This window comes from Artibeus jamaicensis, unplaced genomic scaffold (assembly GCF_021234435.1).
Source record: "Artibeus jamaicensis isolate MK-2021 breed Jamaican fruit bat unplaced genomic scaffold, CSHL_Jam_final contig_648, whole genome shotgun sequence".
NCBI classification, from domain to species: Eukaryota; Metazoa; Chordata; class Mammalia; order Chiroptera; family Phyllostomidae; genus Artibeus; species Artibeus jamaicensis.
The window spans coordinates 923,203-946,436 of NW_026521912.1; the positions used below are offsets into that span (position 1 = coordinate 923,203).

Here is a 23,234-nt window from a genome sequence, read left to right on the forward strand (position 1 = left end):
TATAAACACACCCACACCCAGATATACACACCTACATGCATGTTCATACAGGCTTACACAAAAACATGCCTTCACATGCAAACACAATAATCTTCAGTAGACACACAACTAGATACACACATCCACATGCATGTTCATGCAGATGCACAAACACCTCTCACAGCCACTCACAGGCAATTGCCCTTGTGTAAAAGTAGATACACACTTATGTAGACTCAAAACCACATCTGTATGTACTCACATACAAACAGAGCCACTCTTTTATAGGCATATTCACATATCCACAGATGCATTTGCAAGGTCACACTCTTACACACAAATCCACACTTCACACTACACAGACACACACTGAATGAACTAGCACACTTGCTTTTCTACTTTCACATCCACAGACATACATGTGAATACGCACTACCACTGCCTCGTGCACACGACCACTCAGAGAGGTACTGAGACACTCATGCAGAGTACACACTCACAGATAGACACACACATTCCGGATAACTCACTGACACAGCTCGCAATTGCTCGCCTAGGCACTCCCCTGGTGCGCATGCAGCCTCACATGCAGCTCTCCCAGCCGATGGCACGAGTCCGGGAGGGTACTGACGGGCGTAGCTCCCGTCTGTGTTGGAGCAGGTGCCTACCCGGCACAGCAGCGGGTCCCAGGCACACTCGTCCACCTCTGGGCCCATGGAAGGAGACGGCAGGTGTGAAGATGCAGACATGGGAGGGTATGACGTGGCTCTCCAAGCTTCTCCCTGTGCCCCTGCGCTGCCCCGTCACCCCAGATGAACCCAGGTGAGCCTGGAGGCTTGGGGCGCGGATGACCCAGGGAGAGGAGCCTGAGCAGGAGGAGCAGCAAGTCACATGGGGTGGGAACCTGGAGGGTTTGAGAGGCGCCCCCTGGCGGACACGGAAGGAAAGTAAAGCCCAGCCCGGGCCTATCTTCTACTGTACTTCGTATCCTGCAGGCATTGTCCTGCCCAGGGGCTGCCACCCACCAATGCAGCTTTTCATCAGCACGAAGCCGCTCTCATTGCCAAGGAAACACTAGCACTGGAAGCTGCTTTACTGACACAGGTGCCCTGGCCGCAGAGGCCAGGGGAGACATGGCACTCATTGATGTCTGGGGAGAGAGGGTTTGGGCCAGGCTGAACCTACAGATGCACAGGGCTACCCAGGAGGAGCCCCAAGCTGCCAAACCAAAGTCAGTCAGGGAATGGGGGAGCCGGGACTGCACACCAGGAGAGGGCAGGAATTTCAGTCCAGCCAGGAGGCCTCTGGAGGTTACCTTTCCCAGACTCTTATCTTACAGTCAAGGTCTCTGAGGCCAAGAGATCGTGGCAACCTGTGCTGTGTCACAGAACATAAGAGGTGCCTAAACACTCATGCCTGGATTCCAAGTTACATTCACAGACCTCATTATCACGGTGCCTCCCACGAGAGGCAGAGGTGGGCATGTACCTGTGCAGTTCTTCTCCTGGGCGTCCAGGGTGAAGCCTCCTGCACAGGAGCAGTGGAAGCTGCCCTCAGCGTCGTGGAGAGGCTACGCGTGTGCAGAGGCCAGGGAAGGCTTTGGACTCGTTAACACCTGCGATGCAGAAGCACCGAGTGTTGCCAAACTGCCCCGACCCACGGTTCAAATCCTGAGCATTCTCACCTCCAGGCCTTTGCTCGTGCCGTGGCCTCTCCCCATGCTGCAGACCCCCTGTGCCCACACATACCTTTACAGAAGGGCTGGCCTGACAGGAAGTCTCTGCTGGCAAATCCTAGCCCCCGGGGGCACAAACTAGTGAACACCAGGGACTCGGGCACTGGGCATGCCTCACATGCAGCCCCCAAGCAGCCCCCAAGGGGCAGCAGCAGACGTCCATCTGGTACTTGCTGGGCAGGGGCTCTCCACAGTTGTCCTCGTCCTAGTGCAGGAAACACACCTCCAGGCGCACATCTGCACAAGAGACAGTCACTGGCCCAGGCCCTGCCACAATGTATCCACTGCCAGACAGGAAATACAGCCTCATTCAGCAACACCGTCTGAAACCGCCACCCAACAGCAACAGCAAGAATGAAAGGGGTAACTGGCTCCCACTGCAATGCGATGTCATCTAACAGCTACATTTTAATAACTATAACTCCCACCACTAAGGTACTTGCTTTGTGGACACTGTTCTAAATCCATCTATCTAGTTAATCCTCAAATAACACCAAGATGAAATATTATCTATCATGCTCATTTTACAGGCGAGAAAGCTGAGGCACAGAAGGGTAAGGTAGCTTATCTGAGGCCAGACAGTGTTCAAATTAAGCAGAGCCAGGTTCAAACTAGGCCTCCTGGCTCCAGAGGCTGTGTACTTTAATCTGTAAAACTCCAGAACAATCTGACAGCAGATAAGCCTTCCTCAACGCCAGAGGCAACAGAAGTGTCTAAGAAAGGGGCCAGCTAAACAACTATAGCTCAGGGGGCTGGCCACTTGTTTTTGTAAATAAAGTTTTATTGGCACACAGTCACATCCATTTGTTTCCATACTGTTTGTGGCTGCTTTTGGACTCTGCACAGCAGAGCTGAAGTAGTTGCAACAGATGCTGCGTAGCCCACAAAACTAAGTATGTTCACTCTCTGGCCCTCTGCAGAAAAAGTTTGCTAATTTCTGGTCCAGGACAACTTTTCTCTCTTTACAAAAGGAACATTCATTTAAGTAGGCCAATTTGAAGATGAAACCCTGTTATAGAATTTCTAGAAAAAATCCGAAGTTCTGTGATCCACACAGAGATCCTTAAGTTCTCTTGTACCAGTGCCTTGGTCCCAGGCTAGTGATTACACTTGCTTAGACGTCCCCATTGCACCTAGCCCTGACCCTGAATGACCCCTAAGTTCAGTGCAGGGTACCCCCATTTTTCTTTACTCAATTACTTTTTTTCTTTACACATTTTTGGGAGCAATCAATAAAAAGACCTGCTGCATGACCAAAACTCGGGTTAGAAGGACATCACAGTTGAGAAGGGTCATCAGCACCATCTTCCTCACAGTGACCAGCCCCAAGGTGCCAAAAAGAAGGCTACTGGGGATTGATGGCACCACAGGAAGAAAAACCATACAATGCGGAGCCCTAACTGCTGGCCAACATATGCCCATGCCAAGAAGCATCCAGCTCAGGTGTGAATAAGAGCAAAGTCAAGAAATCCTCATGTAGGGGAAAACTATCTCAGTGCCTTTGAACCTGAGGGGCAGCCACAGAGGGGGCGGGTATGCGCCCAGGACACTGAGGGCACCTCATGCCCAAACGTCCATGTCAACCTCACCTGGTCAGGAGAAAGAATAAACAAAGCTGCTGGTGTCATTTCGGCTTTTACTATGTGCAACGAGCTTCATTAAGGAGACAGTTAAGTGAAGAGGGAGACTCCCCCAAAATAAATGTCCTTCAAGACAAGTCAGCAGATGGGCAGGGGATGGACCCCCTAAATGCCCCCATTTCTAGAAGAGGTCTCCAGTCACTGGGTAGAGGCACCAGAGAAAGGGTAGGCACCACACAGGCGGGCCCAAGGACTCACCCACGCACAGCCAGCCCATGGCGTCCAGTGTCAGGCCCTCAGGACACTCACAGCGGAAGGAGCTGGTGGTGTTGCAGCAGCACCCGTTGGGACAGACCCCAGGAAAGACCTCACACTAGTTCACATCTGGGCAGTGGAAAGCACAGAGGACAGGTGAGGGCCACGGCTCCTAGGTGCTGCTCTCCTGGTATACAGGACCCCCAAGTCGTCCTAGGGGAGGTGGGAAGGTCTGGGTACCAAGAACATGGTCTGCCCCAAATCTCAAAGACCTGGCCCTCATAACATGTGGCTGCCCACGGGCAACTAGGAGGATGGCCCCAGAGGGACAGGGCGTCAGTTACCTTCACAGGTGAGCTCCTTCGAGTGGACAAAGCCACAGGCACAGGTGGGGTATATGGGCAGGAGAGCTGGAGTGGAGATGGGTCTTCTCTTCATCCAGACCCAAGTCACCTGTGCTATCCCAGGTCTCCCAACAAGCACCAGACAGGCCCAGTGGCCACACCCAGGAGGCCTCCAGGAACCCTCCCCCCAGGGGCTGTCGGGGCATTACCCATCTTGCAGCATTCACAGGGACTCCCCCAGGCAGCCCCCAGGGTGGCACAGCACTCAGACCACAGAGTGGCTCCACAAAGGTTCACTTCACAGTGGCCATCCTGGACCTTCATCCAGCAGGTGCCCTTGGTGCTATCTGCAAGAAAGGGTCACTTTCTGACCCACTGCGCCCACATGTGCACAGCGACCACAGAGCCCCAACCCTGCTAGCAAACAGGTCAGGAGAAAGGGCCCCTGAAACTCATGGGACTCAGGCCTCTCACCTAGGCAGAAAATTCCCCTGGGCCCTGGTTGGCTGCCAGGGGTACATCCACAGGCATAGCAGGTGGCCAGGTTCCAGCATGCACCATTCACACACAGGTCAGACAGGCACTTGTCCATGTCTGTGAGGACAGCCCTCCACCTGGCTAGGCCCCCCTGCTCCTCAAGGCATGGGATGTACCCGGGTCCATGCGCACATGTATGAACAGACAAGGTGTGTGCATGTGGGCAGAGCACACAGGTGCAGGCACACATTTGCGCTGAGTCTTACTGTGCACCCACGCAAGCATGCTGGCAAGCACGGTTCTTGAAGTGTGTATGTCTGAAAGGTACAGAGACAGACACCGGGGGGATGGTGACCCTCAGCAGGTCAGAGCACAAGAGAACAAGAGTGAGGTGAGGTGGGCACTGTGGGAAGTTCTGTCTGTAAGGGGAGAAGGAAAGGAGACAGAGCTCCGGGAGAGGTGGGCGCAGGTGGAAGGTGTGTGTGTGTGCACATCTCTGTGAGTGCTGCGGGTCCTGCAGACCGGTAAGGTCACATATTCCTGCACGTGGGATGGTATGTGTAAATACACATGTGTAACTGTGAACCTGCATGTGTAAAAGTGAGCAAGCATGAGCAAGTATGTACACACCTATCTTTGAGTTGTATACACGAAGTTGTGTAACTGTGAGGGTGTCTGTGTGAATATGAGTGTGTACCTGTGTTTTAAGACCCCATGTGTATAAGCGAGTCTCTAATCATGTGAACATCTGTGTGAATATATGAATGTCTGAGTGTGTGCATAGTGTATGTCTTTGAAGGAGTGACTGCTTATGTGAATATAAGTGTGTAAAGTATGAGAATAAGTGAATGTAAAAATGGGGGTATACAAGGTCTGTCTAGAAAAAGTCCAACCATTGTTAATATAATGAAAATGGTTTGCGCTATATCAATGTAACCTGGAAGCCATGGACAGTGGACTGGAATGTGCATGCGTGAACAATGACAACTTCACGGTACTGGTCAGTGGGGGCGGTAGACACCACTGAGTGAGCATGCATACCAAGTGGCCATCACATTCAATTGACTGAGTGAATAGAGCAACAAATCTGCATCAGATTTTGCATTAAGCTTGTACATTACTCAGTGGAAGCTACTCAGATAATTCAGAAGGCTGCAGCTATAGGCAACTGGTGATCAGCAGCTTCATCACGACAACACATCATCTCATGCATCCCATCTCATGCAGTTTTTTGGTAAAACATCACATCTCCCAGGTGACTCAGCCCCTCTACAGCCCAGATTTGGCACCCCGTAACTCCTGGCTTTTCCTAAAACTAAAATCACCTTTGAAAGAGAAAAGATTTCAGACCATCAATAAAACTGAGGAAAATACAACGGGGCAGCTGATGGCAATTGGAAGAACTGTGAGGTCCCAAGGTGCCTACTTTGAAAAGAACTGAGGCATCATTGCCCTATATACCATGTTTCTTGTATCTTGTTCAATAAATGTCTTTCGTATTACATGGCTGGACACCTTCTGGATGGACTCATATGTTTCAGTGTGTAAGTGTATATAACAGTGAGACTAAGTGTAAGTATACACATGTCCTTAAGTGTGTATGAGTTTAAATGCGTGTGGGTGTGGGTATATGCCTGTCTGAGCATGAATGTGTGTATACACAGCAGGCAGTGTAAGCATCTGAGTGGGTGCATGTGTGTACCCAGAGTGTGTAATGTATGTGTCTGAGTGTGTGGGATGTGTGTGCACACCACACGAAGCATGTGTGTGTCTGTGTGTGTACATGCCCCAGCAGCAGGCCCAGGATCCTGTACCTTCACAAGCCTGTGTTTCTGGATGGAAGCTGAAACACTGGGGGCAGGAGCAGCTGTAGCTGCCAGGGCTGTTCTGGCACCTTTCATTGTCACACAGAAGGCTGTTGCGGGCACACTCATCCACGTCTGCAGGGCAGGGCGAGAGAGCAGGGTGAGAGCTGTGCTGTGGGAGGCCCGCCCACCGGCCATGGCCCGCTCACCAGCGCACTCCCTGCCGGTCGTGCCTGCCTCATAGCACAGGTGGCAGATGCACCGGTAGCTGCCCTGCAGGTTCTCACACTCGCCATTGGCACAGATGTCGGGGTCAAGGGCACACTCGTTGATGTCTATAGCAAGAGGACCGTGTCACCACAGTCTCCAGAAACCAGGTCCCCTGGGTCCAGAGCTCCAGTCTACACCCTGCTTCCTCGGCCTCGAAACCAGGGTTTCCCAGCCCTGCAGACATTGCCGGGTGGGCAGTTTGCTGTGGGGGCTGTCCTGCACGTTCTTATAGGTGGCTGAGCGGCAGCCTGGCCTCCACCTGTGAAATGTCAGAGGCACCCACCCCAATATTTCCCCAGACTTTGACAAATATCCCCTGCGGGGCAACATTGTCCCCAGTGCAGAACCCATGGAACAGATTTCATACGCTGCAACACAATAAAAGTAAAAACGTTATAAATGTAAGAGTGCGAGGTGCTTACTAGTTTGTGCCAAGGGTGTTCATGCGTTTGATCCTTTCAACACTCCTAAAATGGGTCCTATTACTATCCCCACTTTACAGACAAGAAAACTGAGGCACAGGGAAGGTAAATGATTGTCCCAAGGTTACTCAATCAGTAAATAGTAGTGCTGGGATTTGTACCTAGGCATCTGCGGGGATGGGTAGGGAATAAGCAGGGGCAGGACTTCTGTCCAGCCCCATTGGCCCAGCAGTGCATAGAAAACTCAGCTATCTCCCAGGTCCTTTTATTTCTGCTCAGATGGTTTCTCTATCACCCTCTCCCTCTGTCTGTGTTTGGTCAGCAAACAGATGAACAGAGACACACACAACTGTACAAACACGGCACTTTGGGCTGAGAGCTACTGGTGCCAGGAGACCAGCCACGGGTCCTTCCAGGGGGAGGGACAGGGATGTGGGAGGAAGCACAGCTCTGTGTCTGCCACCTTTCTGCTCTGGGCTGAGGTGTGTGCCTCAAAATTCACATGCTGGAGTCCTGATCCCAGGACCTCCACGTGACCTTATTTGGGGATGGGGTCTTTACAGAGCTAATTCAGTTAAAACAAGGTCATTAGGGTAGATCCCCAAGCCATTTCAGTGTGATTGGGTCCTTAAAAGGGGAGAAATTAGGACACAGACAGGCACAGAGGAAGGACGCCTGTGAAGACGGAGGCAGAGGCAGGGCGACGCTCTACAGACACAAGCTGAGGAAACAGAGTTCCAGCAAACCACCAAAGACCAGGAGAGAAGCAAGGGATAGGCTCTCCCCAGCCTCAGGAGACACCTCCTCCTAACACCTTGGTCGTGGACTTCTAGCCTCCAGAGCCAAGAAATGATAAATCTGGGGGGTTGAAGCTCCCAGCCTGTGGTACTTAGTTACCACCAACTGCTGCCATGCTCCATCACAACCCTGCACGCCCCCAACACCCATCCCCACTCACCTCTGCTGTCTGCCCTCAGAGGTCTTGCCGAGACCACTGCTGCATAGGGCCTGGAACTCAGCCGGGGGCAGGACAGGGTGAGAGGGGCCACTGCCCAGTGTGAGCCACACCCCAGGATGTGGCCCCTTCATGTTGAGCAAGAGTCTGGCACTACGATGCCTCCCAATGGGGAAGACAATTTCCTGCAGTGTCTTGAAAAGAACCCCAGTGGAGAGATGCCCCCAGCTCATGAAAGCCATGACCCAGGTTCCCTCCTACCCATAGGGTGATGGACTGAAAACAAGGGCTGTAGGGAGCTTGGGGCTATGGAAAGCAGGTGACACAGGCAGCTCACTGGAGTTCCTGGCAGGACACAGCTGGCAAGGCTCCCCAAACCCATGGTCTGGGCTGGCACAGCAGCACTCAGGTTTGGTCATGGCACAGGGTAAAGGGCAGGCACAGGAGCCACTGTTGAGGGCCCTGTAGCCTGTGCTGTGCCCAGAGGTGTCCACGTACATGCTGTCATTGACGCCCACCGCCAGCCCCACAGGCAGCGACTGCGGAAGGATCCCTCAGTGTTGGTGCAGTGGCCATTCATGCAGATGCCAGAGGTCTGACACTCGTTGATGTCTGCAGGGGCGTGGGGACACTGCAAGCTGTCCCAGAGCCCTGCTGCCAGCCCTTCCCTTTCTCCCCATTGCCTCGGGTTCAGCCTCCGCACTCATCCTTCGCTGTAGTAGCCACCGGGCGCCAGCAGGAAGCTGGGTTTGCAGAGACACGTGAAGCTACCATCCTCTTTGAGGCACACGCCATTAGCACACATGGAGGTAGTGGCACATTCATTTTGATCTGGGGTCATGGGAATCGGCTGGGTCCCAGCAGGCCAGGCTGGGCACCAGACCCTCGCTGGGCCACTGAGGCCTGGAGACCAGCCTCTCTGGCTCACTTCTCCAGGCCGAGGCTGCAGCGGAGCCCCCGGGTGCCCTCCCTGAGGCAGGGGAGCCCAACCAGACAAGATCTGGCTGTCTGTCTGTATCTGTGTGCCTATCAGCTTGTTGGACGTGAGCGCCTGCTGGGCCACCCCTGGGGCCACGTGCCCATGTCTGCATCTTTGGTCCAGGTGCACAGTAGGTTGCTCAAACATATGTGTTCTAAGTGGAGTGAGTGAGATGGTGGCTGCATAACGTGGCACTAAATGCCACGGAATTATTCCCTTAAAAAGGGTTAAAATAAATTTTACGCTACCTGTATTTTGCCACAATAAAAACAATGCCAAAATAATTGAGTATGTGAATGGTGGTTGTACAATGGGAATGTACTAAATGCCACCAAACTGTTCACCTAAACACAGTTAAAATGGTAAGTTTTATCCACTATGTACATTTTACTACAAACATTTTTTAATGAATGAGGTGGTGGTTGCCCAACACTGGGAATGTACCAGGTGCCACTGGATTGTCCACTTATGCGTGATTAAATTTATGTTGTGTGAATCTCACTTAAATGTTTTTAAAAAGGAAGAACAGGAAAAGCCAGTGAATAAGGAAATAGTCTAATTTAAAGGAAGGTGGTAGGTGCAGTAATGAGCTGCTGGCCAAAGCACCAATTTTGAGTGACAAAGGACTGCCCTGAGAAAAAAGAAAAAGAAATGCATATAGGAACTAAAAGCCCACACAAACGTGGGCACGAATGATCACAGCAGCTTCATCCATAACTGCACAGAGCAAGCATTGCTCCATCCTCGGCTGATGGAAGCATAAATACAACATGGTCCGTTCACACCCTGGAATATCACATCATCAAGAACAAAGTGAAGCACTGACACTCACAACAACGTGGGTGAACCTTGGAAACATGACGTGAAGGAGCCAGACACAAAAGACCACAGAGCATGTGATTCCATTTATACAAAGGTCCAGAGCACACACATCCACAGAGACAGAGAGTGGAGTAGCCTCATGCTGGGAGCTGGGGCAGGCAGTGAGGACGCTGGGATGCGGTGTCACCCCGCTACTATGGAGACGAGGTGACAAAGGTGTAAACTTAGAGGACAGCAACACTTGTACAACTCTGACTGCACTAAAAATCATTGAATTGTGTGCTTTAAATGGCTACTTTTATCGTGTGGGGATGATGTATCAATAAAGATGCTAAAAAGTTTTTTTTTTCAATGAATGAATGCGAAAAAAGAGAAAGTCCTTTCTGACGAGGAAAAACTTTAAAGGCAGGTCTCCTTGAGAATAAAAGGGGTCTCAGTGGTACCCACCAACTCTGCTGGCTAAAGCTTGGATGGTACCCCCTCCCCACAGGCAACCTGAGGGTAGAGCAGTCTCCACGGTCCTGATCCCAGGCCAGACTCTGGGGCCATCATGGGACAGGAGAAAGGACGAGCTTTGGACCCAGGGTCAGATAGCCCTTCCTAGTGTTCTGGAGGGAGTTCAAAAAGGAGATAATGAGGAGTGAGTCGGAGTGGACAGAGACAGAAAGGCCCTCAGGCAGGCTAGCTGGGTTCAGAGAGGTGAACAGAGGATCCGTCACAGGGAGGAGGTGGGTGATGCAGCAGGAATAAATATTCGACATGGCAGCTTGAGGGGCCCAGGAGCCCCCTACCCACCCACCCACCCTCAAGTCACCCACACAGTTCTTGACACGAGGGCTGTGCTCGAAGCCAGCATTGCAGACACACAGGAAGCGGCCATGATGACAGAGGCCACTGCTGACAAGGCATTTGTCTGCATCTGGGAGTAGGGAGGCAGACATCAGCAGGTGGCCCCACTCAGATTCATTCAGGCCACAGATGCTGGCTACACCTGGGCAGCACCCCTTTGTTGTTCCACTCTCAAATAGGGGGTTGTGTCCATACAGGCTTGCTTGGAGAGTGTGGCCTGGAAACCCTCGTGGCACCGGCAGTCACAAGAACCGAGGGTGTTGATGCAGTCTCCACTGTGGCAGGGGCTGCTGGAGCTGTCATCCACATCTGTGGGCAGAGGACCCTGAGCCCCATCCAGGCAGGGTGTGCCAGCCTAGCCTGCCACGGCTCACCTATGCACTGCCCCCAGATGTCCTGTGAGTAGCCCATGTTACACTGGCAGCGGTAGCTGGGAGGGGTGGGCAGGCAGTTGCCGTTTGGACACAGACTGGTGAAGTGCCAGCAGACATCAATAGTCTGGTTCAGGGTGGCTGTACCTGAGGTGGAGACGACAGGGGGGGCGGCCCTCGAGGGTGGGCTGGCTCCCTGAGCCTGAGCCTGGCCTCTGGGTTCCAACACCCACTCTGAGGCTGGGATGTTCTGTGCCCAGGTTCTCCCACGTCAGCCCAGGGTCCGTGCCCAGATTCTGAACCCATCTGGCTGAGACTGCCACCCTAGGCCCAGAGAAGCCCAGACCCCCACCCCAGCCCTGGACCCCTGCAGAAGGCCCAACACTGATTGAGACCCAGATCCCTAACTGCCCCATTCCAGTCCACTGTGAGTGCACCCCTCCTGCCTGGGCCAGCAGCCCAGGCCAAAGTTCCGGCCTTCCCTCTGACGCCTGGACCCCTCCTCCCAAGTTGCAGGCCTTACTGATATATCAGCATCTCCTAGGCCCAGGCTGGGAATCGCATGCCCACTGGAGTGGAGCTGTGAGGGTTCTGCTGTGCCGGCCCGAAGCCAGGACCCACACCACCACTGGATCCAACGCCAGGGAGGTAAGGGAAGGAGCCAGGGTAGAAGGGCAGCAGTGGGAGCCCCTGGGCACTGAGTCTTGAGAAATCATCCACAGGAGGCAGGCTTTTTTAGGCCAGATGGTGGGAGGCAGCCCCCAGGCCACTCACCAGAGCCCCGAGGGGGACAGAGCCGGGGGACTGGGCCAGCAGCCCAGCACCTGCCATTTCCACAGCAGCACTGCCTGTGAGTGTAGTGGCCGGCGAGGTCTCTGGTGCAGCAGCCTACAGTTAGAAGCAAGAAGCAGGTGCCGGTCCAGAGGTCTGCAGTGGGATGTGGGAGGATGGGTTCCCAGCCCTGTATTAAAATCCCAGCTCTGCCCGCAGTGCCTACTGGTCTCTAGGTCTCCTTGAACTCCCGCTTCCGCAGCCAGGGAATGGAGGTGCTCAGGGTGCCCACCGCACCTCAGAGGAGTAGTGTTTGAATGAGAAGCGGAGTGTGCTGTCTCTGGCCAGAAGGCTGATCCTCACTGAGCAAGGACCTCGCTACCCAGATTTCCACATTACCGCAGGGAGGTTATTCTGGGGTCATGCCAGGGGAAAGCATTCCAACCCCTAAAGCTAGCAGTGGTAGTAAGCTCCCAGTCCCTACAGGTGTCCAACTACACTGATGAAGACCTTGGTTTGGATTGTCCACCCTGATGGGAGGTCTGGCTGGACTTTCAAGCAGGGACTCTGGGATCTCGAACTGTGCCTCCCCACCTGCCAGCCCTGGGCATTCCAGGAAAACCCAAGAGGCTGTGAACTGGTGGAGGGGTTCGAGGAGCAGAGTGATGGATTGGCAGCTGCAGCCCCTGGGGAAACTGAGGCAGAGGCTCCCCAGGCAGCAGAACCATGACACTCTTCCACTTTCCACTGTACCCTTGAGTCTAAAAGCTTTACTTGATGTTCAGATTTCTTGAGCTCTGACTCACAGAGAATATTTCTAGGTCTAAAAAATGCACACATCACCCTGGCTGGTGTAGCTCAGTGGATTGAGCATGGGCCAAAGAACCAAAAGGTCACCAGTTCAGTTCCCAGTCAGGGCACATGCCTGGGTTCTGGGCCAGGTCCCCTATGGGGGGCTGCGCTAGAGGCAACTACACATCGATGTCTCTTTCCGTCTCTTTTCCCTTCCCTTCTAAAAAAATAAAATAAAATCTAAAAAAAAAAAAATCCATACAAATCTTGGGAGGAAAACACACACAAATCTTGGGAGGTGGCCCAGAGTGGGGAAACCCTCCCGCCAGCTGGGAGGGTCCTTGACCTACCCCAGGCTAAAAAAATAGGCAATCTTTCCACCTCCCCTGCCACACCCCAAACATCTGGGGACCCCTCCAGGGGTGGTGTGGAAGTGGGGGCTCTGTAGTCCCAGCACCATGCCAGGCCCTCAAGGGGGACAGGGCAGGTCAACAGACTCATTCAAGGTCACACAGCTGCTAAGGAGGAAGGGGGAATGGGGACCCAGATTCCTGAAGCTCAGGGGCTCTGACCGAGCAGCTGCCACACAAGTAGAGAGGACAGAGACAGAACACAAGAATTTTAACAAAAGCAATGCTGCCACTGCTTATTAAGCACTCACTGTGGTCAGGCCCTGCTAAGGGGTCACAGCCCTGGTTTTACTGTTCTGTCTCCATGATCTGTGCTGAGCACCCATTGCCTCCAGCCACGGGCAAACCACTGCATGGACTGCACTTCACCCTCTCCACGACTCCGTGTGATAGGTACTGCCAGGACTCCCGTTTTATAGATGAGGATGTTGGGGCACAAAGAGGTTAAGTCACCTGCCCAAGGTCACGAAGTAGGTGAGCAGCTCAGGTGGCAATTGGAACCCACAAGTGAAACCCAGGCCCATGTTCAGAGGCAACCTGACCTTGGGTCAAATCAAGGCTCTGCTGTTTGGTAACTGGGAGAAACCCCCAAGTCTAGGGAACGTGCCCCAGTGTATCATCCATGACAGTCATGGTTGGTCACAGCACACTGGCAGAACCCAAACACAACCTTCCCAGTCCTGCCTGGTAGAAGCCTAGCCAGAGCGACCTGGAGGTGCTTGGGAACTGCCAAGCCCTGCCCCCCTCCCCAAACCAGGACTGCCCATCCCCCACTATACATGTCATAGTCCTGGCTCACCCTATTGGTCACTAGCAGCCTCTGAGGTCTAGCCACCAGCTCGTGAAGACAGCAGGACAGAGTGAGAGGCCAAGGGTCCCCCTGCCCCAGCCGGTCTGGGTGAGGAAGAGCACAGGAGGGTGGGTATCCTGGCTGAGAGGTCTGGAGAGCTGGGTGTGGGCAAACCGCTTGTTGGGCCTCCGTCTCGCCATCTGTGTGCAGGGTGAGATGGGATGCTCTTAAAAAGTCTTTGGGAGTGGAAAGAGGGACATAGAGACGGCAAGCTAGAGACGTTAATGCACAGAAAAGGTACAGATAGAGGCTAGAGGGCCAGAGGAGCATAGAGGTGAAAGTTAGAGGGCAGAGGGGCTTGGGGGTGGGGGAGAGAAAAGGCCCAGACAGAGGACCAGACAGCTAAAGGGCACAGAGGTGGCGTGCCAGTGGGGCTTGCTGACTAAGGCCCAGAGAGCAGAGCCTAATGGTTAGGGAGCTGTAATGCCAGAGGGAATGGAATCCAGGGTCAATATCGAGGTGTCAGCAGGACTGCGTTTCTTCTGGAAGCTCTGGGGAGAATCCATTCCCTGCCTTTGCCAGCTTTAGAGGCTCCTGCCTTCCTTGACTCCTGGCCCTTTCCTCCATCTCCAAAGACAGTAGTGTACCATCTTCTAGTCCCTCCCTGGCTCTTCTGCCTCCTTCTCCTAAGGACCCTTGTGATGGCATTGGGCACCCAGGTAATCCAGGATCATCTCTCCATCATCTCCAGACCCTTGAGTTAATACCGTCTGCAAATATGTGTGGATGTTAGGTCACTATCACAGGTGCCAGGGGTGGGGTGTGGGCACCTCTGGGGCAGGTGTGCACTATTTAGCCTACCACGGTGAGTTTCCTTGAGCAGTTTCCAGAGCAGAAACCTCACCATCTGCTCCAGAGGGATGAGCAAGATGTGGGATTTAAGCTGTGCCTTTTAAACTCCAGACCTCAATTTCCTCATCTTCCAAATATGAAATAAAAAAAACCAAACCAACAAACCCTGTCTTCTGGTCATTTCCCTGGGAAATGAGGTGGAAGCAGGCTGACCAAAATGTGCTGTGGCCACAAGTGGCCCAAGACACAGATGCCCAGGGACCCTGCCCTGAGGCCATTACCCAGTTCTGCAATAAGCCTTATTGATCACCTACTGGGTACCAGGCACTGGTGATAGGAAAGTCAGCAGAAACAGACCTGAGGCCTGCCTTCCTGCAGTGCATCAGTCTGGGGACCATCCCTTCAACTGACACTTACTGAGTGCCTACTGTGTGCCAGGCACTACTCTAGGTGCCGGTGATGGGGCAAGGGGCACAGCAGCAAAGAAGGCAGATAGCTCCTGAACCCCATTCTAGTGGAGGAGAGGTACCTGGTGCCCATGGAGGAGAGGTATCTGGTGCCCAGGGCCTAAGGTCAGCGGATGCGTCTCCAAAGTGATGATGTTTGTCCTGAGACTGGCCTTAGATAAGGAGGAGTTAAACCAAGAGAAAGGATGAGTGGGAACCGCATGTGCAAAGGCCCTGAGCAAGCTGAGTGGCTGGAGTACAAGGACCAAAGGGAGAGAGGAGTGAGAAGCGATGCTCAGCGAACTGGGAAATGTCTCAATATTTTAAGATCAAGAGGGAACCATTGAAGGGGTGATTGCAAGTGGGTTCTGCAAAAACTGGGACCACTAGGCCAGGCATGGATTCGTACTGCGGGGGAAGGAAGGACCTGGCCCTGCCCCGAGCCCTGCCATCACACCCATCTTTCTGGGACTGCAGTGTCTACCCTGCCTGTCTCCCTAAGGCCCCATCCATCCTCCAGCTGCTGTCATAGTTTCCACTTGCAGCTTTCTCCCATGCCCTTCAAACCTTGAGTATGCCATTAGTTCAGTTAACACCTATTAGGCACCTACTATATGCCAGGTACATTACATACACTATCATGTTGAGTTCCCCTCATAACCCCACAACAAAGGCCCATGGTCAGGTGTGGAGACTGAGGCCCAAGGATACAGTAGGTGAAGTGACACAGTTGGACCCAGAAGCTCAAGCCTCACTAACTCTCAGAAGACATGTGTGTGCAGGGAATATCGTAGGTCCTCGGAGAACATTCAGTGAATCAGTGGATGAGTGACTGAGTGAACCAATGGTGAGCAAGTCCAGTGTGGCCGGGGGAAGGAGTGAAAACTACATGCAGAGAGGTGAGCAGGACTCAGATGGAGAGAAGCCTTGAAAGCCAAACCTGGAAGTGCGGGTATAACCTGGCGGCAGGTAGGAGCCATGGAAGGTTCTAGATAGAAGGTCACAGAATCTGATTTATGTCTGAGTTGGACCAAGCTGCCAAGAGGGAGGCAATTGAGTCTGTCACTAGGGGGCATTCAAGTCTTCCTAAAGCTTGTCTTCCTAAAGGTTGTGCAGAGGGGCCACTGGCCACAGGTGGCAGGTGAGCACTTGAAATGTAGCCATTCCAAATCCAGATACAAGTGTAAAGTACATACTGGATCCCAAAGACTCTGTAAGAGAAAAGGAATGTAACATGACATAAAATGATTTGGGGCATATTAGGCTAAATAAATTAGAATTTTATCTGTTTCACTTTGGGTGGGTAGGTCAGCTGATTAGAGCATTGTCCTGATACACGAAGGTTGTGGGTTCAATCCCCAGTCAGGGCACATACAAGAATCAACCAATGAATGCATAAATAAGCAAAACAGCAAATTAATATTTCTCTCTCCTTTCTTCTATCTCTCTAAATTTAATAGATAATTTTTAAAATTTCACCTGTTTCTTTTTACTTTTTTGTAATGTGGTGAAGATTGTATACATGGATTACATATATTTCTATGGGGCAGTGCTGGCTTAGAGAAAAGTTACTGTTTTCAACTGTGGTGAGGGGGCGAACTAACATTTTTCTCTTACTTCCTCTTAGATTAATCATCTTTCATGGATGTTCTCCATGCTCATGAGCACCAGTGCATGCACATAAATAAACAGTGCAGAAATGGGGAGTTGGGCTCATTGTTTCATAAATGTGGAATTGTATGGGATATGTGTTTTTACCCAAGGTATTGTATGAAAACTGCTCAGACCACTTGCTAAGGTCCTAATTCACTCTTTTATTTTTCTTTTAAAAACTTTTATTGAACTTATGAGGATGACATTGGTTAATAAAATTATGCAGGTTTCAGGTATACAATTCCGTGATATATAAGAAGTCTTTTTTTAGCCCTGGCTGGTGTGGCTCAGTGGATGGAACGCCAGCCTGTGAACCAATGTGTTGCTGGTTCAATTCCCAGTCAGGGCACATGCCTGGGTAGCGGGCCAGGTCCCCAATAGGGGGTATGCAAGAGGCAATCACATACTGATGTTTCTCTCCCTCTCTTTCTCTCTCCCTTCCCTTTTCTCTAAAAGTAAATAAATAAAATCTTTCAAAAAAGAAAATAAATCTTTTTAAATTATATTTTATTGTTCATACTATTACAGTTGTCCAATTTCCCCCCATCCCCCCCTCTACCCAGACCCTCCCACATGCACTTCAAGGCAATCCCCACACCACTGTCCATGTCCGATGGTCATGACTATATATTCTTTGGCTACTGTATTCCCTATGCTATACTTTACATCCCCATGACTATTCTGTAAAACCAAATTGTACTTAATACTTTCACCTTTTTTGTCCGCCCCCTGACCTCTCTCCCATCCAGCAATCATCAAAGCATTCTCTGTGACTATGATTCTGTTTCAGTTCTGCTTATTTTGTTTTTTAAAATTTGATTGTTAATAGATATTTATTGCCATTTTATTATTCATATTTTTTATCTTATTCTTAAAAAAGACCCTTTAATATTTCATGTAATATTTGCTTGGTGATGGTGATGATGGATTCCTTTAGCTTTTTCTTGTCTGGGAAGCTCTTTTAACTGTCTTTCAATTCTAAATGATAACTTTGCTGGGTAGAGCAAGCTTGGTCACAGGTTCTTGCTTTCAATCGCTTTGAATATGCCTTGCCAGTCCCTTCTAGCCTACAAAGTTTCTTTTGAGAAGTTAGCTGACAGTCTTATGAGAGCTCCCCTTCAGGTAACTAACTGTTCTTCTCTTGCTACTTTTAAAAGTTTCTCTTTTGTCCCACATAAAGGGCACGTGAGAGACAACCACACATTAAAATCCTTTCTTTCTCTTTAACCTTTTCCATTTTAATTATGATGTGCTTCAGTATGGGCCTCTTTGGGTTCATCTTGTTTGAGACCCTGTGCTTCCTGGTCTTGTATGTCTATTTTCTTCACCAAATTAGGGAAGTCTTCTGTCATTATCTTTTCAAATAAGTTTTCGATTTCTTGCTCTCTCTTCTCCTTCCAGCACCCTCATGGTACAAATGTTGGTGCACTTGAAGTTGTCCCAGAGACTTCTTACACTATCCTCATTTTGCAGGGGGAGATTCTTTTTTCTTCTTGTTGTTCTGACTGGGTGTGTTTTTCTTCCTTACATTCTAAATCAATGATTTGATTCTTGGCTTCATCCACTCTACTGTTGATTCTCTGTGAATTGTTCTTCATTTCAGTTAGTGTAACCTTCATTTCTGACTGGTTCTTTTTTTATGGTTTCCATACTCTTTTTTAATGCTGTTGAGGTTTTCACTAAGTTCATTGAGCATCTTTATAAGCAGCATTTTGAACTATGCATCTAGTAGATTTGTTGTCTCCATTTCGCTCAATTCCTTTTCTAGAGTTTTGCTCTGTTCTTTCACGTGGGCCATGTCTCTTTGTCTCCTCATTGTGGCAGCCTCCCTGCATTTGTTTCTACATGTTAGGAAGAGTTGCTACAACTCCCTGGCTTGGAGGAGTGTCCTGATGTAGGTATTATTAATAATATTATTAATTATTATTAATAATGGGTACTGTTTCTGTTAGGAGTGATTAAAAAGTTCTGGAAATAATGTCAATTATAAAATTTTTTCTTTAAGTTCTGGAATTAGTGATGATGGCTGCATGACAACGTGAATAGGCTGAATGCCTCTGAATAATACACTTCAAAATTATTAAAATGATAAATTATGTTATACATATTTTAGGAAACAAACAAGAAAGGATCATAGACCTAGATGTGAAAAGCAAAACTATAAAGCTTCTAGAAGGAAACATAGGAGAACATCTAAATGGTCTTGGGTTTGGTAGTGGATTTTTAGATACATCAAAAGCATATTCCATGAAATAAAAAATTTGGTGTTGAACTTTAGTAAAATTAAGCACTTCTGCTCTGCAAAAAGATACTATTGAAAGAATGGAAAGCCAAGTCACAGAGTGGAAGAAAATATTTACAAACTATGTATCTGATAAAGGATTTGTATCCAAAATAGATGTTTCCATGGTGAAGTGTTCAAACACTGTTGGGGAGCACATTCCCACCAGCCATCCATAACTGTCCTTTTCTCCACAGCTTCACCAGCAATGAGTGTTATTACTTTTTAAAAATTTTGACCAGTTTGAGAAAGTGGTATCTCACAGTTTCCTCAGTTTGTATTTCCTGACCCCCCCAGCTCATTTGAACATCTTTTCATATGGTTTGGGTAACTTGGATTTACTTTTCTGCCTACCGCTTATTCACATTCTTTTTCCCCCTCCTTTTTTTTGCCCCCTCCTTTAATTTTACATGCTCTTTGCCTTTTAAATTATTGACTTGAAAATGTTGTGGTATCTTGGGTCACCCAGAGCTTCCAGTCTTGCTTAGAAAAGCCTCTTTTGTCCTCAGACTGTATGTGTAGTCACTTAGATTTCCTCTTTCCCTGTTCAATCTATTCCCTCACCTCCATCTCCTCTGGCAACCAGTTTGTCCTCTGTATCCATGAGTGTTTTTCTAATTTGTTTTGCTTGTTTACTTGTTCTGTTTTTTAGATTTCACATATAAGTGAAATACGATATTTGTCTTTCTCTGTCTGACTTATTCATTTAACGTAATTGGTCTATCCATGTCATAAATGGCAAGATTTAAATATTTTTTATGGCTGAGTAATATTTCATTGTATATACTCATCTCTTTTTTATTTTAAAAATAGCATTCTGTTCACGTGTAATTGATCTAATTAATATACCCTATCTTTTGCTATTTCTCCGAAGATAATTGTGAATTTATGTTGCTTTTTTTTCTTGCATTGTTTTGTTTTCCTGAATTTATTGGATTTTTTTCTCCCTATGTTTATTCTGATCTCTGCTTTTCATTTTGGAGATTTTCTTAAAGCTTATATTTAAATGTGTGGTATCGGGTCTGAGAAGATTGAGGGGGTGTCATGTCAGTGGGCAGTTTCATTGAAAATGAACTTCCCTGGGGTTGGGGTCTCCTAAGTACATAAAGACTTTTTTCTGGAATATTTGGTTTCTATGGAGAAGACACCGAGTCCCCTGAAATAGAGGAGTTGAGGAAGAACCTGGGCTTTCTAGGGGCCCAGTAGGGAAGGGGTTAGCAATCTCCCTCTCAAGGATAGAAGCCTGCAGACCATTCCTTTTTTTCTTTTCTTTTTTTTTTACACTCTACTTTTTTTTTCATTTAATTTTCCAATATTGCTTAACGTTCCTCATAATCATAATTTTTTTTCTGTTCTCTATTGAATACACCTTTTTTTTTTTTTTCAACATGGCGCTTCTTTCTCCCTCCTCATGCCTGGTAACTCCCAGGTGGGAGCTAATTTCAACAGAATCAACTTCCTGCCCATTAGGAAATCCCTACACATTATTTCTTCCAATGCTGCTTTTCTTCATAGTCTTTATTGATAACAGCTAGTCACTGAGCACCTATTAAGTAACGAGCTTAATTCTACATACTGGCAAAATAGCACTGAGCAAATCAGACAATTCATGTCACCTGGAGCTTGCCCCTTCCAGTTCCTTTTGGAATGTTCTCTACTGACATTCTAGTTCCTTCTGGAATGTTCTCTGTTGACCATTCTAATTCCTTCTGGAAACTTCTCTAACGGAATACCTAAATTTATCCTTCATGTTCCTTAAATTTTTTTCTCCCATAGTTCCTATCTCTCATTAACTAGCTTTACTTATACTTGGTTCTTTTTCCAATCACCTGTTTTTGTTTCATGATAGTACACATTTTTCCACATCAATAAATGTAAACCTATCTTAGCTTTTATTTTTTTACAATGACCATATAGATTTCCATTATGTGATTGTAGCATTATATATTTATGCCGTATTCTATTACTGGACATTTAGATTTCTTTTTTATTATTATTTTATTTACTTATTTTTCAAGTACAGCTTTTTGTCTATTTCTCCCATCCCAGCCCCCCCTGCCCTGTGCTCCCCGCCTCCCTCCCATTCCCCCCCCCCCCAGTCCTCATTCCTGTGTCTTTCATACTTGTTCCTCAAAATCCCTCCCCATTTTTCCCCTTAAATTTTCTTCCCTCTGCCCTCTGGTTGCTGCCCACTTGTTCTCTATTTCAGTGTCTTTGTTTTTATTCTGTTTGCTTGTTTGTTTTGTTGTTTAGCTTCCTGTTAAAGGTGAGATTATATGGTATTTGTCTTTCAATGCCTGGCCTATTTCACTCAGCATATTGCTTTCCAGTTCCATCCATGTTGTTGCAAAGGGTAGTAGCTCCTTCTTTCTCTCTGCTGCATAGAATTCCATTGTGTATATGTACCACAATTTTTGGATCCATTCATTTACTGTCGGGCACCTAAGTTGCTTCCAGCTCTTGGCTATTGTAAATTGTGCTGCTATGAACATTGTGGTGCATAGGTTCTTTGAAATTGATGTTTTAGGATTCTTAGGATATAATCCCAGCAGTGGAATTGCTGGGTCAAAAGGCAGGTCGATTTTTATTTTTCTGAGAAAATTCCATACTGTTTTCCATAATGGTTGTACCAGTCTGCAATCCCACCATTGTTTGTTGCTTTGTTTATGATAGCCATCCTGACTGGCGTAAAGTGGTATCTCATTGTGGTTTTAATTTGCATCTTTCTGATAGCTAACGATATTGAGCATCTCTTCATGTGTCTCTGGATGTTCTGTATGTCCTCTTTGGAGAAGTGTCTGTTCAAGTCCTTTTCCCATTTTTTAATTGGGTTAGATGTCTTCCTAGAGTGGAGTCGTGTAAGTTCTTTGTATATTTTGGAGATTAAACCTTTGTCTGAGGTATCATTGGCAAATATGTTTTCCCATACAGTTGGTTGTCTTGCTAATTTGATACTGTTTTCTTTAGCCACACAGAAGCTTTTTATTTTGATGAGATCCCATTTGTTTATTCTTTCCTTTATATTCCTTGCTCTAGGGGACATATCGGTAAAGATGTTGCTGTGTGGAATATCTGAGATTTTCTTGCTAATGTTCTCCTCTAGGGCTTTAATGGTGTCACGATTTATATTTAAGCCTTTTATCCACCTTGAATTTATTTTGGTGTATGGTGTAAGTTGGTGCTCAAGTTTCACTTTTTTGCACATAGCTGTCCAGTTCTCCCAACACCATTTGTTGAAGAGGCTATCTTTACTCCATTTTATGTTACTGCCCGCTTTGTCGAATACTAATTGACTGTAGAGAGTTGAGTTGATTTCTGGGCTCTCTGTTCTGTTCCATTGGTCTATGTGCCTGTTTTTATGCCAGTACCAGGCTGTTTTGATTACAGTGGCCTTGTAATACAGTTTGATATCAGGTATTGTGATTCCTCCTACTTTGTTGTTCTTTCTCAAAAGTGCAGCTGCTATTCAGGGTCGTTTATGGTTCCATATAAATTTTTGAAGTGTTTGTTCTATGTCTGTGGAATATGACATTGGTACTTTAATAGGTATTGCATTGAATCTGTATATTGCTTTGGGTAGTATGGACATTTTGATGATGTTAATTCTTCCAATCCCTGAACAAGGTATTTGTTTCCATTTGTTTGTGTCTTCCCTGATTTCTTTCTTCAGCGCTGTGTAGTTTTCTGCATACAGGTCTTTTACCTCTTTGGTTAGGTTTATTCACTGATATTTTATTTTTCTTTTTGCTATATTGAATGGAATTTTTTCCTTGATTTCTGCTTCTGATGATTCATTGTTAGTATACAAAAATGCCTTTGATTTCTGGATATTGACTTTGTATCCTGCTGTTTTGCCAAATTCATTAATTAGTTCGAGCAGTTTTTTGGGTAGAGTCTATAGGATTTTCCATGTACACTATCATGTCATCTGCAAACAGTGACCGTTTTGTTTCCTCCTTTCCTATTTGGATGCCTTTTATTTCCTTTTCCTGCCTGATTGCTGTGGCCAAAACTTCTAATACTATATTGAATAGAAGTGGTGAAAGTGGACATCCTTGTCTTGTTCCTGATCTTAGTGGAAAAGCTTTTAGTTTTTGCCCATTGAGTATGATATTGGCTGTAGGTCTCTCATCTATGGCCTTTATTATATTGAGGAATGCTCCCTCTATTCCCACTTTGCTGAGTGTTTTTATCATAAATGGATGCTGTAGCTTATCAAAAGCTTTTTCCACATCTATGGATATGATCATGTGGTTTTTGTCTTTGCTTTTGTTTATGTGATGAATTACATTTATTTACTGATTTGCGAATGTTGAACCATCCTTGCATCCCTGGGATGAATCCCACTTGATCATGGTGTATAATCTTTTGGATATATTGTTGGATGCGATTTGCC

General features: G+C 48.1%; 1 protein-coding gene across 1 annotated transcript in view; it reads right to left on the reverse strand.

Moving 5' to 3' along the window:
* Window positions 1–23,234, reverse strand: part of FBN3 (fibrillin 3) — a 96,326-nt gene that overhangs the window by 25,111 nt on the left and 47,981 nt on the right. Inside the window, 22 exon segments of the mRNA XM_053670928.1 lie at window positions 562–685; window positions 1,005–1,073; window positions 1,076–1,129; window positions 1,468–1,546; window positions 1,548–1,594; window positions 1,728–1,835; window positions 1,838–1,951; window positions 3,553–3,678; window positions 3,894–3,944; window positions 4,103–4,240; window positions 4,368–4,487; window positions 6,185–6,310; window positions 6,385–6,510; window positions 7,812–7,881; window positions 8,149–8,351; window positions 8,354–8,453; window positions 8,526–8,653; window positions 10,438–10,544; window positions 10,664–10,781; window positions 10,847–11,031; window positions 11,406–11,573; window positions 11,614–11,731. Of these exon segments, the coding sequence (XP_053526903.1) occupies window positions 562–685; window positions 1,005–1,073; window positions 1,076–1,129; window positions 1,468–1,546; window positions 1,548–1,594; window positions 1,728–1,835; window positions 1,838–1,951; window positions 3,553–3,678; window positions 3,894–3,944; window positions 4,103–4,240; window positions 4,368–4,487; window positions 6,185–6,310; window positions 6,385–6,510; window positions 7,812–7,881; window positions 8,149–8,351; window positions 8,354–8,453; window positions 8,526–8,653; window positions 10,438–10,544; window positions 10,664–10,781; window positions 10,847–11,031; window positions 11,406–11,573; window positions 11,614–11,731 (2,479 nt within the window).